The 20518-nt window shown below is 43.6% G+C and overlaps 1 protein-coding gene across 1 annotated transcript in view; it reads left to right on the top strand.

Annotated features, from left to right (window-relative positions):
• ERBB4 (erb-b2 receptor tyrosine kinase 4) overlaps positions 1–20518 on the top strand; it is a 574039-nt gene that overhangs the window by 537642 nt on the left and 15879 nt on the right. The window contains exons 21-25 of the mRNA XM_038142045.1: positions 8283–8438; positions 11541–11616; positions 13610–13756; positions 15003–15100; positions 18048–18218. Of these exons, the coding sequence (XP_037997973.1) occupies positions 8283–8438; positions 11541–11616; positions 13610–13756; positions 15003–15100; positions 18048–18218 (648 nt within the window). The remainder of the gene's footprint in view (positions 1–8282; positions 8439–11540; positions 11617–13609; positions 13757–15002; positions 15101–18047; positions 18219–20518) is intronic.

The following is a 20518-nucleotide window of genomic DNA, read 5'->3' as shown; positions in this document are numbered from 1 at the left end:
TATTTGAACAAACACACAGATGGGATTTCTGCTGTCTTCTTCAGGCTGCTTCCTCCAAAGACCTCTCCATTAAATCCTATAGTTCTACTATAGAGATTCCTTCTGCTGCACGAGAGCACAGATTACCATGATTTGCTTTTGAAACAGCAATTGGAAACAGCCTTTGTCATCAGGACTGTGATCCTGCCAGTCTCTAAACTGCAGTTGCTTTGCAGTAAGTGTTATTGCTCAGCAAGGAGAGTTTTGCAGTGATAAGTTTGTTATTTAGGCAGTTAGTTCTTGTTTAAAGGCCTCTTTCACAGAAAAAGGTGTTGTTGGTGCAGTTGCAGCCAGAGCTGCACAAAGGGCACTGCTGATTCACTTACTGTGTACCAGCTGCAATTTCTCTCTCCGTTTTGGGCTGCAGTCCCCTGAGCTGTGGTTCAGAGCTAATGGGAGAACATCCCTATCCTTTTCAGCTCCTTGGGAACAAGGGAGAGTAAGCCAGCCTGTGCACACAGCCCAGGAGGCTGGGCCACCTGGTCTGCCTGAAGGGCTAGCACAGCCAGCGTGACCCAGTTTGCCCCCAGAATGGAGAATGGAGCTGGCACAGGAGAGCACCTTGCACCCAGCTGTCTGAAGAAAGCACCTGATTCATTGCAAAATGGAGATCAGGCCCAGCTCCACTGCTCCCTCCCTCAGGAATCCCACACTTGGGTGTGAGCTTTGCAGCAGCTGCACAGATGTGCCGGTAGGTGGGACCAGAACTCAGAGCCACATCCAGTATGGCCAGCATTGAAAGAAATACCTGGCCTGCATCTCATTGCTTGTACTACTTAATAAATTTATGTAACATCTTTCACCAGGAGAAGGTGAAGGGCTTCACAGGCTCTTCATATTCAGCACCACCTCATCCAGAAAGCTGCATAATTTCAGGGAGCCTGGGAGACAACTCATCTTTCCACAGGAGTTCAGACAAAGGACATGTTTGATGCTGCAGTGGAACAAACTCCCCTCCTGGTGTTGCCCGAGGAGCTCCAGCACCTCCCCAGCATCAAGAGCTTTATTTCAAGGGCCCCACAAGCTCAGAATTGAGAACCAGTCAATTTAGCAGTGACCCACTTATCTGTGCTGTGAGGGGGTGAGATGACATTCCTGAGATGTTAATTTAGGATTGGAGTGGGTCTGGGCCCATCAAAATGTCTGCTCAGTCCAGTCAATTAAGCATTGAAATGTCATGAGCTTATGAAATTGCTTCTCCTCTCAATTCTCTCCACTCTTTCTCCCTTTGTGAATCACCTGTCATTTTGGAATAGACTGCATTTTTCCTGTAATTCTCATCTAATCAGCCTCATAGCCTCTTCCCCTTCACTTTGGCTTCTTGAGTTTGTTTTGACCTGTTGTGCTTTAGCAACAACTTTATTTTGTGTCCTGGGATGGAGTTTAGCAGTGGAGTAAATCAGGCTTTTGGACTCCTGTTTCTGGAACAGCTAAATTGCAGCTGCCACATATTGCAAAGCAAATATCTGGTGCTGACTTCTTTTTATCCAGACTTGTTTTTTTGATGTGCAACTGGCACTTTTATATTGCCGCAGGTAGCGTGTGTCCTCCTGTGGTTGGTATGGAGCCAACCCATCCCAATTTTGTGCCTCTGCTGAGCCAGCCCACGTGTGAACAGACAGAAATTTTACTTCTGGGTGAGCCACAAGTGGAGAGATGTAACACTGACCTGTGTCCCAAACAGCACTGCTCTTTTCCCAGCAGAACTAGCTCGAGTTACCTGTGCAGGAGTTGGGTTTTCACTGCTTGCCTTTCCATAGGGACAATATCCAGCTGCCCTGGGAACCATCTCAAGGGGATAGTCTTGGTCTTGCTTCTGTGTACTCTGAACTGTTTAGTCTGAAAAGACATAGCAAAGTCACAGCAGGACTGTGAGGAAAATGCTGTTATCAGCAGTGCCCCCTCTGCTCGTGTCACACCAGCTCAGATGGCAGATCTGGCAGGGTTTCTGTCATCTGGTCCTACTCAGGTGGACAGGACCAAAGCAATTGTAGGCAAATGCAGATAGTTATATCAACTTTGTGCATCTGAAGATGGCCAGCTTGAGATAAAAGCACCTTTACCCTGAGATACAGCTTGCTACACATTAATAGCACATTGCTTCAAACTCAAACTGGAGAGAAGTGAAACCTTGAGAGCTTGTCAAGTGAGCAGGAGATGGGAAAAATACATGACTCTCACATAAGCTTTCACTGTCTGCCCTTTACCAAAGAGAGAGAGATTAACTCACCCCCGTAATTGAATTGAACTCCTAAATATTTGGGCTTACAGGACTGGTTCTCCCTAGGCAGCTCCACCAGGGCTGGCAGAACTGCAGACATTTTCAGGAGCCCTTGGCAGGTGAGCTGGTGGAGCCGTGCTTAGCACGAGGGGTGAGGGAATCCCCAGCTCAGGCTGGCAGCACCCCCCTTCCCTCCCCTAGGCTGTGAGATGACCCCCAGTGCCAGTTCCCATGCCAGCCCACCCAGGACATCCCACTGTGGGAAATAGTAAAGCTAAGATGGTTTCCAGAAAGCTGGGAAAGCCAGCCTCACAAACAGAGAGAGCAGAGAAACTTAGATCCAACTGCAGCTGCAAAGTGTGAAAGTAGAAAAAGTTACAACAGTACAGCAAGCAAGGACATGAAACAATAGTTTGAGTCTTAGGCTTGGCTGAGATAGACCTTAAGACTGCAGGAAAATATGGTTAGCAAGATAATAGAAGGTTTTAAGCTTAATAATGAAGTATTGTGTAGTGTTAATAAAAAGATACAAGCAAGTGTTGTGTGAAGCAGGTGTATGTGGGCTTTTAGTAATTAGTTAAAACAACTCTCTGTGAGCTTTAACAATATGCTGTTGGCTAGAAAGTTTTTAAAATGCCCTGTAACAAAGAAATCTTTGGCTGCTAATGGGAGGACGTGAGCTGTTGCCATCTTTCAATTGTCTCAGCCATGTAATGAGGCTGAGGCTGCAATAAAAGCTCAGGGAACCTATCCCAGCAGTCCTGTTTGTGAAAGGGGAAAAAAAAAACCCACAAGCCAACACACATGGTGCCCCAAATAGATGAGGTTTCATTTAGAATGTCTGCTTAGCACAAGGTGTGAGTGAGTCCCATCTCAGCTGGCAGCATCCCCGTCCCTCCCCTGGGCTGTGAGGTGACCTCCTATTGTATTTGTGGGGACCCCCGTGGCAGGCAGGAATGATGCATCTGATTCCATGTTCTCAGAAGGCTAATTTATTACTTTATGATACTATATTATATTAAAGAATACTATAGTAAGCTAAAGAATACAGCAAGGACACTTACTGAATGCTAAAAAGATAATAGTGAAAACTCGTGACTCTTTCCAGAGTCCCGACACAGCTTGGCCCTGATTGACCAAAGAGCCAAAACAACTCACAGCAGAATGCAGTGAAACAATCACCTGTGGGTAAACAATCCCCAAACACATTCCACACGAGCACAACACAGGAGAAGCAAATGAGATGAGAATTGTTTTCCTTTTCTCTGAGGCTCCTCAGCTTCCCAGGAGAAAAGTCCTGGGTGAAGGGATTTTTCAGAGAATGTGAATGCCACAACCTCCAGTGCCAGCTCCCACGTCAGCCCAGGACATCACCCCTCTGCAGCTGAGTCAGGGCCTTGCAGAGCAGTGTCAGTGTTTCTGTCCCACAGCTCTCTCTGGAGGAGAGCAGTGTCAGTGTTTCTGTCCCACAGCTCTCTCTGGAGGAGCAGCTGCCTGCATCAGGGTGCTTGCTCCTGACAACAAGGGGCACAGTGTTTTCCTTGAACGTGTATTAAGCCCCAGGCAAAATGACACCTTTTCCATGGGGTGGGCAGGGGAAAAGATGATCATGTGAGGCTTTCTGCAGTGCTTCACATTGTTAAGCAAGCCTTGAGGTATTAGGATGGTAAGAGAGCAGTCTCCAAGGCTGCGGATTAATGTCCATGAGAATTGAGATGGACTTGAAATTTTCTTCCTTCATGTAGCTGAAGAATGAATTTGATGAATCTGCCATGCGTGCTGGCTTTGTTGGGTGGAAGTTGTTATTAATTCCTGGGTGACATAAGATCAACACGCCCTCAATTTAGGGAAACAATTATATTTAGTGTAGAAAACAAATAAAAATCACACTGAAAAATAAGTTTTTACAGGGGGCTGTGGGCTGGTATTGCTGAAGGTCTTGGGGCAGGTGAAGGTCTTTATACTTTTAAACTTTGATTTGTTCTTGCAAAATGATGTCTTGTGTCGTGCAAGACAGAAGACATATGTTAAACTTTATTAAGTGATTCAACACACTTCAGTTCATCTCTAGCAATTATCCCAAAAGGACTTTAATTTAATGACTTACATACCTGTTTGAATTCTGTCCTGAGTAATGAATGAATTTTTTTTCTGGAGATGAAATCCAGGCACCTGAGGGAAAGAGCTTTCAGGCAGGACTTGCAGGTCAGAGCTGGGCATTCCCTGCACAGTAGCTGCCACTTTTGAAACAAATCTACAAGCATCCTCAGCAGGGAGGTGGGACTCCAGAAAGTCCAGGAAGGTGAAGGAAGTTAAGTTACAGCATGTGGGATAGTCTGTGCTCACACCTCTCACACCCTGAGCTGTACAAATGGAGGCTGTGCTCAAGAGCTTCCCCCAGAAACTGGGAGGCAAATTCCAGCAGTAGCAGAAGGTAGCACTGGTTATAATAAAGTAAGGGAGCAGCAAATTCTGGCCACAACTTCAAGGCAGATCTCAAAGCTGTGATTTTACCAGAAGAACTTCATTTCCCCTTTTTTTTTTAAATCCTTTTATTGTCCTATTTCCTCCACCAGCCCAGCTTTGGTGATACTTCCACAGCATTTTATGAACCTAATTTGATGTTTTCTCCACTGAAGTTCAGCACTTGGAAAGATCAGAAAGCTGTCCCAGATCATTGTCTTCTCTTGTGCCATGGAATTTTTGACACAAAGTCTCCTTTCAACTGTCCCACTTCCATTTATTGCCAGTACATTTTCTCATTTTCAAGTCTGATATTTTTCTTGGGAAAAGAGCAAACCTGACTGTACCTGAAGTGACCATTCCAAAGCTGTCACAGTGCCAGAGAATTTATAAACACTCCTTAATAAAATTTCAAAAGATCTTTTTTCATAGCTTTTGATGAATAACTTTTAGTCTGTTCAACTCATAAAATGTCCTCCTGGTATTCTCTCATGGCTTTTTTGGTTGGGGATGCCACCAACTGTGTATTTTTTATCATACTTCTGTATCATATTAAAAGATTAAAGAGTCATATAGAGCTTTTTTTCCCTGCCAGGTTCAAAAATGTCTTCAGAAAGTGGTTCTCTGCATAATATATGTTTAGTCAGTGTTGGTGCAGTGAATACTGTAGGATTCCCTCTTTTTTAGTTTCTTTTCCTTCTGCTTGGATAGTCTCATTTATTGAAAATACATACATATATGTGTGTGTGTGTATATATAAGATTATTTTTATATATAAAGTAATTATGTATATATATTCATATATGTAAAATTTAAATAATTTATATAAATTTATAGTTATATATGTTTTATCTATTTTTATATTTTATAGATAATTATATAAATATTTTATATATATACTTTTTATAGATTTTTAATATATATACTTTATATATCTATATACATATATATAGATATAGATATATAGATATAGATATATTCTTTTCTGCTTCTGCCACCGACATTTAAAGCTCGTTGATAGGGTATCAGGAAAATCAGACAGGTTTCTCCTGTGTATTCCCAGGGGGATTTACATTCTGCAGACCATGGGCCCTGCAGAGGATTTTGTAGCTGCCAGCCAACCCACAGGGGCTGGTTTTGGCCTTTAGGTGACACAGGTGGGAGGCAGCCCCGAGAAGGTTGTTCGACAGAGGTGAAGCAAACTGCAGTGATCCACAGGCAGTTATTTCTGCTCTCTTTCTGGACAGAAAAGAAAAGAAAACCAGCTGTGGCATTGCTCAGCAGCAACGAGAGGTGTTGGTGATGACACATCTTCCTAGTTCTTGAGAGAGTGTGAGGTTAGGATGAATAAAATAGAATCTTGCTAAAGGGATACTAAATAACAGCACAAAATTGGAATAAATGGAAATTAATAAATAGAATAAACAGTAAAACATCCTAAAGCTTTAGCCTGTAGGTTTAAAAATGCTTGAAATTAGAGACAGTAAAATAAGTCTGAAGAGGCATGGTTAGGAATTTGGTTGGTAGCTCTTTCAATGAAGGATGTTTTTTCATCCCTTACCATCCATCCCTGCCATCATGAACTAGAAACAGGAGGCTAAAGCCTTGGTACAGGTCGTCTGGTTTGATTTTCACAAGACAAATTCTGTATTTTCATTTTGGCTAAAAACAATCTGCAACATTTTCATATTGTTTCAGTGCTGATAGGTACAAGTTAATCTATTAAAGATTATAATTTTATTTGGGCCTGATATATTCTGATGCCAGCAGAATTCTCTCATCATCTGTATCAGGGTGGGATTCTTGTGTGACTCACAATTGTTTAGCCCACTAGATTTATTTGTCTCTTTTTCTAGTGCTTTTAATTTGATGTCAAAGACATTATTATTTTAAAGATTTACAATTCTGATGGTCAAAAGCCAAAAATATTGATTTGCACTTGGCAGGAGGGTGTGTTTGCTGCAAGTAGCAGTGCTTCCAAAGAATAGCTTCAGTTTCTTTATTCCATAGAGCCCCTGTGTCCTCTTCAAAAGCCCTTCATGTTGACTGCATGAAGTAGTGTTTATGCCAAGCGTTCTCCCACATATTTTCAAAGCTTTTACTGGTGTTTGCATTGACATCTTTCACCTAAAACCAGTTTAGGGCTCCCTTTGATGCTTTTTTTGCATAGACATGCACTTTGATAGAATCCTGGAGGTGGAAGGGACCTTAGGGCCCATCTTGTTCCCCCCCCCCTGCCATGGGCAGGGACACCTTCCATTATCCCAGGCTGCTCCAAGCATGTTTTGGTGTTTTCTGCTCCAAGCCCCATCCAGCCTGGCCTTGGGCACTTCCAGGGATGGGGCAGCCACAGCTCCCTGGATACCCTGTGCCAGGGCTGGGTCCAGAGACCGTGAGAGGCAGCTTGTATGGGGACAGGTACCTGTGAGCTCCTCAGGCTGTGGAGGGATAATAAAATCTGGCCCATGGCACTGAGTAATCTGGTTATTTTAATCACTACATGTGACTCTCTGAATTATCATCTGTATTATGGGATACTATGATCTCTTTGGTATTCAACAATGACTTTTTAAAAAATTATCATATATATTATACAGAGCTAATATATTAAGAGATACCTTAAAGGCAATTGTCAAGTGTGTGATTTCATCTCTAAGTTCTAATAATGGTGGTTAATGTCATAAATGCCTTTTAATGAAATTATAGGCTTGTAACCCTGCCCAACTATCCTTTGTGTGTTACATAATTAATATGACCAAGCTTTGGTGTTGATCTCAATGTCACAAAGCATGGTGCAAATTCCCTTATGCTGGTGGATGGTTAGTCTCCCATCAGAATAAGAATAAGGTGAAGGCCAGGCAGTTTGAGTATATGTTACCTTATCTTTAAAGGCAGCTGGATGGGCTTGTTAACAGAATATACTTCCAACAGAATATATATGCTCATAAAAAAGGGCCATTGATCTAATGCCTTATTATAATACTACAGCCAATATTTTAAGGGAGTGAAAAGGTGAGGGAGTTGCAGCACTTGGCATAAAGAATTGTTTTCCTTTTAATCCACTGAGGATAGTGAAAATTTGTGACCAACCTAAAAACCATTTGAAGATGGACAAGAATCTTTGTCTTGAATTAAAGACACTTGTCTGGAATGTGATAGAGCTGGGATTGTTTCCCAGTGTGGTCTAATTTCTGGGGGGCTTTGGCTAAATTGATTCTTTTTTATGGTCATCAGATTTCCTGTCTGAAGAACAAGGACTGTAATATTTCTTTTCTTTGTCTCACATTTCCAGATTTTAAGCTTGCTGAAGCAAAAGAGCTATCTGTATGTTATTTGGTTGGGTTTTTTCTCTTTGGTAATTGAATCTTACAGAATCATTCATACTGGACTAACTCAAGGTCATTTAATCCTGCCTCCTGCTCAGAGCAAGAGCAGTGTTGAACTTCTCCCCTCATTGTAGATACTCATAGTTGAACCAGCCATTTTGCATGTCATCAGTGAAAGTTAGCTCTCCAAAACAATGTAAAACTAATCAGCATCACTGTTTTTCTTTCTTCAGGGAATGATGTACCTGGAAGAGAGGAGACTCGTGCACCGGGACCTGGCAGCCCGTAATGTCCTGGTGAAATCACCAAACCACGTGAAAATCACTGACTTTGGCTTGGCCAGACTCCTGGAAGGGGATGAGAAGGAGTACAACGCTGATGGGGGCAAGGTGAGCGCTGAACATGTCTGGAGGTAAATCTGCCATGCTGTGACAAAGCTCCTGAAGTTCCTCCTTAGGTCATTGTGTCCCTGTGGAATTGTTGTCTGTGTAAGAGAGTCTGTCAGTGCCTGAGCAAAGCCCTGCCTTGCAGAAAAGGACTGTGTTGTGAAAGCACACACAAAAGCTGCTCATCTTTTGCACAGTGAGCTTCTCCAGGCACTGAAATATAATAGCATGAGCTGTTTTCACAGTCAGAATTAGGTTTTTTTCCACATGCTCCAAGTGTGTCTTGTTTTGAATACTTTGGTTCAATGAGTGATGGATGTTCTGAGTCATTCCTGTCCAGCCTCTTTCTCTGGCCAGTATGCACCTCAATAACATGCAGTCCCATTTTCCCAGACAATTGATTTTTGTGAAAACAAAAGGGAAGGCCACAGAACATGAGAATTTAGCTCTTCTATCACATTGGAAGAGCCTGTGTAGTTATGTCTTGTGTCCACTTCTCCAATACCATGCTGAATGCCAGGCCTCTAAGATCCAGCCTGAGGATAATTTTGAAACCTGATCTTTTCCCCTATTACTTTCCAGCAAGCCACACCATGGCCTTGTAGTGCCTTACCTCATTTCTGCCAATTTCAGATTAATGCATGATAAAATTCCGAAGGCAGTAAGTAGGGGGTGCTTCTGGCTGCTCCCTAAACATCTTGAAATTCCCTATTTCAATCTGTCACAGAATCCCAAAGGATTTGCTTTACCTGTCATTCCTTTTCCTGGATGTTCAGTTTGCTTTCTCTCTCCTTGCTCTCAGTTGCTTTTGTGCTCACTTGTGCTCTTGTCTGGGACAAACAGGCTGTTGCCAGGGTGTGCTGCTCTCTGGGATGAGCAGCTGCCTTGTTTGTGTGGCTGCTGCCCTTGGATCACCTGGCCAGGTCAGTCAGGGAGGTGAAGAGCTTGAGAGGAGCCACCAGTGCTTTCCCATTCCCCATGGGAAGATACCTCCTGGCAGGGAAGGTGGGGTTTTGGCAGCTTCCCCTGGTTCCCTCATTTCTGTAATCCTCTTCTTGGTAATCCCTCAGCCTCTTCCCTCCATCTGACAGTGAATGACTGAAAAAGTGTTGATCCTTGCAAACCAGCTGTTCCCTGGCAGCTGTGTCTTGGACTTGTTACCCTGCTGAGAGCTCTGGAGCAGGATTTATGGCAGATGTATCACTTCCCAGGTCCAGAAAAGCATCCTGTGAATTCCAAAGGACATTGGCAGCATCAAGTTATATTGAGAGCATGCTAAGGGAGGTTCAGACTGGACAATCCAGTGGTTGTCAACAGAGGTGGTGCAGTTTCCATCCTTGAAGGTTTTCAAGTCCAGACTGGACAAATCTCTGAGTAACTTGGCCTAATCTCCTGGGTAGCTGAACCTGCAGTGAACCTGAGGTGGGACTAGAGGCCTCCTGAATCACTTCCAGCCTGAGTTATCCCATAAGGAACAAGGCAGCTTTGCTCCTGCAGCACCTGTTCACATCTGGGATACAGTGGGAATGAAAGCAATGCACTTCTGCAGAGTTTAGTGGGGGAGGATGAACTGTCTTTGCCAGAGCTAAGGCAGCCTTTATTACAAGGTGCTATTTTTGCTTTAACTCTATAGGTTATGTTCATTAGTGAATTTCATGGAAGGTAGTTTCATAAGGGTTTGAATGAAGACACATCCTCTGCTTTTACACCCACCATCTGTTCAGATTTTGCCTGCAGTTACTCATCCCTTTGGTTTATTCCAGTACCTCTTCCATAATTCCAAACTGGAGGCAACTCATAGGAGTCCCTGCCAGGTAAAATTCTCCTAAGTGTGTGTCCTTCAGAAATTCACGGACTGCAAGGTTCTGATGCCTTGTGAAGGCTGCCCTAGAACAGAGGCTAGATGGAATTAAAGAATAAAGCAGGGATTTATTGAAAGGCCTCCATGGACCCACCTTGGGCAGCACAAGAGCCCAGCCAGGGCTGCACCCAACATGAACCAAAATGGTCACAAAATGGACAACTGGTCACGGGGTCTCTCACTTTTACAAGTTCTGGTCCATTTGCATATTGGAGTTAATTGTCCAATTATAGGGGTTAGGAAGTCCCATCCTTCTTGTTTTTCTCTCTTCAGTCCGTGTTGTTTGTGCTCTTGGGCCTGAGATTTGGATCATTTGTCCTTGGTCCCCAGCTAGAGAAGGAATTGTTTTGTCTCCCTGCTCTGTGCAGAGAGCTCACCAACCCCTGATATGAGCCCAGACCCACACACTAAAGCAGCACAGAATCTGAAAAATATAAAAGCTCAAACCTGAGGCATCAGCTGTGCCTGCTGGGCCCAGCTCAGGATTGGGAAACACCATGAGTCCCATTTTAACAGGAACTCAAGAGGATGGGCTGGAATGCAGGAATGAGGTTTGGTTTGCCTGCACACCCTTCTCTGTCAGAGGAGATGATTCACTGACACAGGAATGAACATGGGGCTGCTGACTTAGTTTGGGGAGCAACTTTTCCCACTGCCGTGCTGATACAGAGAACTGGGACGGCTTCTGGGATGGTTTCTAACAAATACTGGAAGTTAACAATAGAGCACTGCAAATTCTCCTCATTGCCTGTTTACCATCACAATGATGATGATGATGGGGATGGTCAATTGTTTTGGTCCCTGCACTGTAACCTGGCTTCATTAAAGAGCAGTTGAGATAGCATTGTTGCTATCTCAGATTGCAAAGATTGCAAACTGTTAAGGAATAAAAGCTTCTGCACTCCACCTTCTCTGCTGTACTTCAGATTTAGGGGAATTATATGCAATTTTGGTGTTGGTCCCTCTTTACAAAGATTTGATGAAACCACAGGTTGTTCAGTTACTTCTGAATCACTAAATATCACAAGTTCTGCAGGTAACTGGTTCAGCTTTCCCACCTCCAAGTTTTATGAGGCACAGCCCCATTCTAGAGGGCAGGAACAGCCTTTTCCTCTTGTTGTTTTTTTTCAATCTCACATTGAAGGAAGGAGATAGGGAGAAAAAGTTGTTGTCTTCGTACAGGATCTGTTTGTATTGTTTTAATAATGAATTTCTAAGGTTACATTTCTCTTGTCCTTCCCTAGATGCCAATTAAGTGGATGGCTCTGGAGTGCATACACTACAGGAAATTTACCCATCAGAGTGATGTGTGGAGCTATGGTAAATCTGCACGTGATTAGTTTAAAAAGTTGTGTCTTTCAAAGCATTAAACCAAGTTGTGTTAGTATGTTAAAGATATCCTCTTTTCTCAAAGGAGTTAATTCCAGAGGCATTTGCTCTTCAGGTTTTGGTTTTGTTTTTTTTTTTTTCTTTAAATGTGTAACTCTAAGCAGCAATTGTTACTGTCTCCTGTGTTATTTCCCTGCTCACTGAAATATATTATCATGATGTTCCCCACTGGGGTGAGTGCCTCCAGGTCTGGTCTGGTAGCAGTTTGGCTGATTATTATGACAGAAGAAGACCTCTTTCAGCTTAGCCATGGATTCATAAAAATACAGCTGCAGGTCACAATTTCCAGCAGTCTTTGAAAAGCTCAAGTCTAAAAGCCATGAATGTCAAAAAATATTTTCAGGCTTATGGGACTTTCTCTACCTAGAGTCAGATAAAAGGGAATTTGTCATAATACAGAGCAAATATGGCAAGAGAAAGAAAAGGAAGAGACGAGCTCTCCAAACTAACTAGAACAAGCATCCATTTAATTTCACAGATAACTTGGGAATTGGTGAGCTACACACACAGAGAAAAAGTCATATTTGAGAAATGAGATGTTCCTTCATTGCTGCTAATGGTTATTCAGATGAGAGCTGTTTGCCACATCTGCTGAGGTCTCTGCCTGTTTATCTGGTACAGCTATTACTAATAAAATCATGTATGCCTTTGTAAATGGACATTTGCAGCAGTGTCTGGGGCTATGGAGTCCTGTCTGCATTTCCTGTTGCCATATTATTTTGAGCCAAAAGGGTGTACAGCTCTATTCATTACTCACTTTTACCTGTGGGTAGCAGCAAAAGACACTGTTTGCTGTGGCTGGGTAGCTGCCCTCTTCTAGTCAGCTGGAAAGAGCCTGGGAGAGTTCAATCGATCTGGTAAAGCTGCTCTTTCTCTTCAAATTCTGCATACCCTGGATCACTCAGGAAAAAATATGCCTTCATTTATGAAATTCATTTTAAATGCAGGAAGCCCAGAACATCTAAAATCAAAAAGAAAAAGACTATAAACAACTGACAGTAGTTAACAGTATTAACAATAGTTATTTAATATCAGCAAGGAGATGAATGAGGGTGAAATAAATGTGGTTTACTCATGAGATAATTTTGCCCATCACTTTTCACATTAGCACGACAGTTGTCAAAATATGGTACTGATCTGAGGCATGCTTAAAATGACCTTTGCAATTCAAATAAAAGTTAAACAAAACAGTGTGAGAGCAGCATTTTCAATATTTAAGATTCTGTTCAGGCACAAATTCTTTTACTTATGATATATGATCTTTATTTCCAGCTCTGAAGCCAAAACAAATCCTTTGGCTTTTCAAAAAGAGAATCTTGGGTTTGTAGTGCAGCACTATCATAAACTCAGATCCATAAGGTGATTTAAGGGAAGAAATGATAGCAGTGGCTGTGAATGGCTTCCAAGGCAAAGCAAATGACCTCATGTTACTCAGTGCTGTACCTTTGTGGGAAATTGATGCTCTAATTTAGGGAACATCTGTGCTTTTTCCCCTTAAAATAATAGAGTAGATCAGGCACTCATTTCCCTTTTTGATAAAAGAGTGTGATGCATTCTTTTGTTATTGCACCCATTTACTTTACCACCCTTCATTTGGCTCAGACCTTTCTCATGTGCCTCAGGTCTATCATGCCATTTCTTACACCGATAAAATGAGGGAAGTTGCTTTTAAGATTACCACAAAGTGCTCTTTCACCATTTTCCAGGGTTTTTAAGTGGCAGACTGTCATGGTTTAAGCCCAGATGGCAGCTGAGCACTGTGTAGTCACTTGCTCAACTCCTCCTGTCCCCCCAGTCCAAACTTCAGTTTTCCAGGTACGGGTGAGGAAGAAGAGATTGCAGTCCAGAACTGGGCCAGGCTACTGTGCTGTGAGGGAATCTGAGCAGTGTGACCCCAAACACTGACACTCTTTCTTCTGCCTAGGAGTGACCATCTGGGAGCTGATGACCTTTGGTGGGAAGCCATACGATGGAATCCCAACTCGAGAGATCCCCGACCTCCTGGAGAAGGGAGAGCGCCTGCCCCAGCCCCCAATCTGCACGATTGATGTTTATATGGTGATGGTGAAGTGTAAGGAATTGTCACTTTTGATACCTCTGTGCTGGCTGCAGGAGGGACCCTGGTTTAGAACCTTTGCATAGGTAGTCTCTGGCAGAGCTGGGAAACAGGGCAAGCTGCTGCTGCAAAACAAAAGCTTCCCAAGATGCTGTAAATTCCATTTAAACACTGTCTGCACATCTTCTGCAGTTTTGCAGTTGTTAGCTCTGAAGGGCCGAGTTAGCTCAGCCTCTTATTACTGTCAGATGTTATCTCATGTTCCTGCTGTGAAGTCAGAATTGTATGATTGTTATTGTAAACCTTTGTCATTTCCATGACAATTGATTCTGATGTAAAAAAGATAGTATTACAAATAATTATGGCACATGGATACCCAGCCAGAGAAGGCTGTGAGGAGAAACCCTGTTTCCAAGTATTGAGGAAAGAAATCACAAAGGTTTTATTTTTAGTAGCAAGAATGATGATTGCAATAGTAATAATAAAAAGTAAAATTAATAGAAGAAATGCTACAGAGAGGATTATTTTTTTATCATTCTTACTCCAGGTCAAAAATTTATGAATATTTTTACTGTGGTAAAAAAGGAAAAAAAGTCTGCACGTGGTTTCTTCCAAGTTTTTTATCTCCAAGATACCCCCTCTAATGACAGTATCCTCCAAGGTTATGCTTCTAATTTAAAAAGAATTAGAAGTATCTCTCTGATATTTCTGGCTTAATTTAAGTGAGATTAACATACAGACATCTCATCCATCATATATACTCCTTTCCCTTTTGCTTTGTACACAAAAGCCCTAAAAAAAAAAAAAAAAGAAAAAGGAAAGGACAACTAGAAGTAAATTAAGTGTCTTCTGAAAACACTTGTACTGTGCATGGAGGTGTGGAAATTAAATTGTGCAAGGGCTTTGTTGAGTGCAAAAATGTCCCATGTGGTGAGACACATCCTTAATAAAAGTCAGTCAGTGCTGATATCCAAGTGTGCAAGATGGAGAAAATTGCAAGGTGGTGTTGCTGTCTGTGGGACAGAGAGGAGCCCAGCAAATTAAGGAAAATTCCTTGTAATAAGGAACAATCTAGCCTGGCCAAAACCAGGTGTTTCCTCTTTTATGCATCATAGAATTATAACTTCCCATTCTTCTGGGTTCTTTATTGCAACTTTTCTTTGGGCCAGAGCTATCAAGCATTTCGAACTTGTGAATTTGAAGAAACAGAATGATTTCCACTCTTGACATTTAACTGTTTTCTTTCTCATCTTTCATCCAGGCTGGATGATTGATGCTGACAGTCGGCCAAAATTCAAGGAGCTGGCTGCTGAATTCTCTAGAATGGCTCGAGACCCTCAGAGATACCTGGTAATTCAGGTGAGCAACCCTGCAGCATCACAGGGGTGGGAAAAACAAGTTTTTCTGCAGCACCCAACTCCTAGGGGCATTGGCTTTGAATGTTTTCAAGTTCAAGGTGCTCTTGAACCTAAAGCAAACAGTGACCACAGTGTTATACAAGCACGAAGTAGAATGTACAGTGTCAGTATCAAAATAATAATAATAATTATAATAATATTAATAATACAACAATCTGAAATTCATTTCCTAAGCTCATGTTTATGAGCACATATACAGTTTCTGCCTTTACGAGCTGCTCAGTGCTTTGCAATCCCTCATGAACAAATTACAAATTTTGTCCATTGGCAGGCAGTGGATCTATTTTTAGAGCAAAGACTTCCTTGGTTCTAAAATTGATTAGGCTGAGTCTTTTCCCTGCCCTGCTGAGATCACAAGCAGGATTCTTTCACAGCCTAAACATGAAAGTTTCTTAGAAGACAGGGAGTTGTGTCACACTGTCACACTGGTAGCTCTAATGCTGGGGAGGAGCTTCCCTCTCAGTTCTCCTTACGCTCTGAGGGCTCTGGAGGTTTCACATCCCCGTGGCAGGGCAGTCAAGGGCTCATCCTTCATGGCTTCATCCCATGGAACTGCCCTGTGGATGCTGGTGAGTACAGGTAGCCAGAACTACCTGTGTGTGCCTGAGCACAGGCACTTGTCCTTCCCTAATTCTGTGGCAGCCTAGACCTGTGTGTGTGTTTATTGCAGCTCAGCACCAGCCACAGAAAGTGTAAGGTTCTCAGGTAAAGAGCCACTGTGTGAGCAGTTCAAAGGAGAATGAAAACTTCAAGGTGAGATGATGGTGTGTCTTGGTTTGAAAAGCCAGGTGTCTGCTAAGGCCAAAGCCTCCACTGAAATGGAAAATGCAAACCCCCTCTCTCTGAGTTATTATAATTTTGAAATTAAGGGGCTCTCAGGCAAAGATATGGGAATAGGATTAACAGTTCTTTGTTAGGAAAAATAAAAATAAACAATGCAGTAACACGAAACAACACTGCCAGAGTCAGAATAGGAGCTGACCCCCTGTGGGTCAGGGTGCTGGCAGCAGTGCCATTCCATGGTGGCTGCAGCCCTCCTGCAGTGCCAGCTGTGGTTCTGCTGGAGCAGGGATCCTGGAGAAGGGGGGAGTTTTCCTCTGAAGCTCCAGGGCTGCTGGAGATGGGCCTGCTCTTCCTCTGGGAATGCAGTGGAGAAGAAAGCTGCTCCTCTGGGAATGCAGTGGGAAAGGCTGCTGTGCTGTTCCCAGGGTCAGATTCTATCCAGGTAGGAAAGCTTGGCTCCTGCCCTGGGCAGAGCATCTCCCCATGGGATGATGGAATTTTATCAGCCATGCAGGGACACTCACTGGCCATGAACAGCAGAAATCTCCTGGAGGGAGGATTGGCTGTGGGAGAGATAAAGAAAACTGCCCCATGAACAGAGAGAACTGCCCCACCTCTGACACATGGCAAATACAATACACAGCCCCAGGCACATCTTCTAAACAAAGATATGGTGAAACACCAGAGACCAGAGCATGGGAATAATTTGATCCAGGGAATGATGTTCTCCTGCTCTATCTCATGCTGTGTCCACTTCACATCATGGAACACAGGCCAGAGGTGCACTGAGCTGATCCTCAGCTCTACACTGACATAAGGATTCCTACTGGAAGAACCTCCAGAAGTACAGCCAGTGCCACTTCATGTGTCCAGTGCCAGTCCCGCAGTGTGGTGTTTGATTTCACTGGGTAGAGCTGCCAGATGACTCGTGGTGTGTTCCTGCACACCGCGAATCATCCTGCTCCGCTTCAGCACAAGGGAAATATGGTTGGAAAGTGAAATAGTAGTCAAGAGGAATTTTGGTGCTGAATGAGGAATTCCTCTTGCAGTATTCCCCATTGTGGTAAATTGTAAGTTCAGCTGATTCTGGAAAAACCGATCTGATTAAATGGCTTTGTCAGACAGGACGAGTTTCCCTATTCCAAAGAATGACAGTAAGAATATCCTCTTTCCTCCATTTCTGCCCCTGCCCTTCTCTCCCCTGTTGCATGGTCTGGTGGGTGTTTCACCCTCTCTCCGGTGTTCCTTGCAGACAATGTGAGCTCCAGGAGGACAAACCAGGGTCACTGCATTGGACTGCTGCCTCTGCCGTCCCCACTCCCATCCCTCCCGGGTGCAATCAACAGTGACAAAGCTGCTGTTGAGTTTTTAAATGGGTCTGTGTGCACCCCACAGCACAGCCATCATCATTCTCTGCTGGATTCCACATGGGGCATAGTAATTCTTGAGGACTGGGAGGCCACTGTCCAGCCAGCCACTGGAGTTTAGCATTGTTTCTATAGGCTGATGGGTGTTTGGGGCTGCCTTTTGTGATGTTTTGTGGCACCAAGAAAGTGCAGCCAGGATTCCCCTCTCCAGTTCATAGGTGTTATTTCAAGGCACTGTTGTCTCTCTTATATTCTGCAGAACTTTCCATACAGATAAGAGAGAAATTTACCCTCTAAGTCCCCTAAAGTGCAAATTAAAATAAAGCAAACATCCAGACACAACAGTTTCCTTGTTATTCCCCACTCCTCCTAATTGAGCCTAAATAGCTGAGATATTTCACAAAATATGTCAGAACTTGGGTCAGAAACTGATCTTGCATGGGAAAAAGAAGAAAGAATAAAAGCTCAATCACAAGAATGCCAAAAACATGGTTTTGCTTGATTCATGCAGTTGCTCCCTTTCTGTCATCATATTCCTAGTTAAAAAAAACCAAACAACAAAACAACAAAAACAACAAAACAAACCCACAAATTATGTGGAGATAGTGCTTTTGAACAAATAAAGCAGCATGTGCAGTGCCTGCAGCCTGGCTGCCAGGGCATTAGGAAGGCTGAAATTCTCTCTTTGGGAAGTTAATCCATCTTTTGATGTTTTTCCTCTCAATACAATCTGTTCAGGGAGATGATCGTATGAAGCTCCCAAGCCCAAATGACAGCAAGTTCTTCCAAAATCTTCTTGATGAGGAAGACCTGGAAGATATGATGGATGCTGAAGAGTATCTTGTTCCTCAAGCCTTCAACATTCCTCCTCCCATCTACACCTCCAGGACAAGAATTGATTCCAACAGGGTAAGAGCAAGCTCTGCCAGAAAATATTGGTTATTATAAAAGCACAGGTGGAGATTTAAGTACACCAATCAAACAGAGGCCAGCACTGCCTTGGGAATTACAAGCTCCCTTTGTAAGGAGGGTGGCTATAAAAATGTTGTCACTGGGCTCCCTGTTCATTGTGCCTTAGTGAATACTAAATTAATAGCCCAGCCTCGAGTGAACAAAGGCTCAGCTTGAGCTGCCTGTCCTGAAAGCACAGCTGAGGCTCCTGAAGTCAAGCAGTGCTGCATCTGCACTGAGATGTGGCCAGGAAGTGCACAGCCCTGGTGCTGCCATCCTGTTCTCTTGGCAGGGCTGGCACTGAAGGAACTGAGGGCAGCTGGAATAAGCAGATAATGTAGCTTTTGTGAACGGAGGCAGATTTCCAAGCCAGCCCCTTTTCCTGTTGGCATGGGATGCTTTCATAGCCCCCCTTCCCAAATGTGTGTTTGTGCTGAGCACGTGGCAGATGCTGGCAGGCTGAGCTGTGCACCCTCCCTGTCAGGGGGGAAATGCTCTGTGTTGCTCATGGGGACTTCAGGCACAGAGAGTGCTCAGGGCAATTCAGCTCACAGAACTCCAGCCATCTGAGGGGTAGGGACACAATCTGAGCTCTTCCTCCAGACTTCATTTCATGGCACTGGAGCAGCGTGGGTGAACATTGCTGCCTATCTGGGGCATTTCCAGCGGGATGAGTTCCTTTCTGGAGGTGTCTTTCTCTATCCACTAACCCCTGACAGCTGCAGAGCAGTCTCTGCCCTGCTGTGGGAGCTCTGGGGTGTTGAATCCTGTCCTACATGTCTGTGCCCCGCTGCAGGTGAGGAGCTAAGTCAGATGTCTGGAATCTGTTTTCCCTCTTCTGCCTGTTCCCGTGCTTGGCTCCTGCCTTTCAACATTTCACTTGCCATCCCTTCTCACGTAACTGGGAGGTGTGAAATGCATTACTCATGTGAGGGCATTCACACAGGCATCAGGTGTGTTTTAACTAGGCACTTGTTTTCTGTCCAGAGTCACAGTTTAAATACCAAGTATAGTCCCTTTGAAATGCTGCTGTTCATTCCTCATGGTTTAGACACCTTTTGGACGTTTATCCTCAGCTGAGATAGTCCCAAATTCATACCCGGGTGTGAACTGAGTACAGCATGTGAGACAGGGAAGAGGTGAGTGAAAGAGCCAAGTGTATAACCTGAGGCAGTGTCCATGCTCTGGCCATACCCTGCAGGAAGCTCCTTACCCTCTCCTGAGGAAATCAGGGCTTTCTGGGAATAAGGAAGACAAAATCTGACCTTAATAGCCAGTTTGGAAAGAAATTGCTGCAGTTTTAAAGGCAAGGAAACTGGAGATGTCTGGATTCATGTAGCATTTCTCCTGCATCACTGAATGACAGTGAAGTAGGGATGATGCACAACTTAGCAATAAGTGAAAAACTTTCTTTTTTGTGGCTGCAAGAGTTAATTGATGGTGATCTGAAATAAGTCAGGTTTACTACTAGCTGTCTCTGGAGAGGTTGTTTCCTTTGCTGCCAGCTTCTGAGGAAAGAAGGGAAGGACAGCAGTTACTTTGGAAGGTACTCACTGGCACAGGGGTGTAATCAGTTTGCCACAGTGGAGTACTGCCCCTTACACCAACACAGGGCTGAGAGGGCAGGCTCTGACACAGTGGCTTTGTTATAGCCATCCCATTCCCATATTTGCTGGAAACACTGGGACACATTGAAAGGAGAAAGGCTTAGGAGAGAAATGTACTTGCTTTTTCAACAGCTCCTTTTGCTCTCTGTCCTTGGTACCAGCCCAGGTGAGGATCCCACTAGAGCTGAGGGGATTCCAACGAAAATCCTAGAGTTAATATTCTGAAAGACTTATTAACAGCATGTTATTTGGGCAGCCAGCATAGTCACTGGGACATTCATGCAATGAAAACACAGGCATTTATTTCTAATATTATCATTAGTGGTGGTGGAGTTATTACATGAAAATTTAAATAACTTTCACAAAGCCTTTTCCCAACTTCAAAGCACACCATTGCAGCTGCTTGCACACATGTGATCTTGAGCTCAGCAGAGCTGCAGAAAGAGACCCCAGGCCTCATTTATGCCGTACAGAGAGACTCCATCACATTCTTGACATGACAGCTCCTTTCCTCAGCTCACAATTTCCCATCTTGGTTTGAAACTGTGATCTTGTACCGCTAAAGACAGTGGGAGCTTTGCTTTGCAATTCAATTTAATGACAGTAGCAAGACTGTATCCTTTTTTCAGTAACTTGCTGGGAGTTTTTCAA

This window comes from Motacilla alba, chromosome 7, assembly GCF_015832195.1.
Source record: "Motacilla alba alba isolate MOTALB_02 chromosome 7, Motacilla_alba_V1.0_pri, whole genome shotgun sequence".
NCBI classification, from domain to species: domain Eukaryota; kingdom Metazoa; phylum Chordata; class Aves; order Passeriformes; family Motacillidae; genus Motacilla; species Motacilla alba.
The sequence above is the reverse complement of the archived record's forward strand: the minus strand, read 5'-3'. Positions and strand labels throughout refer to the sequence as shown.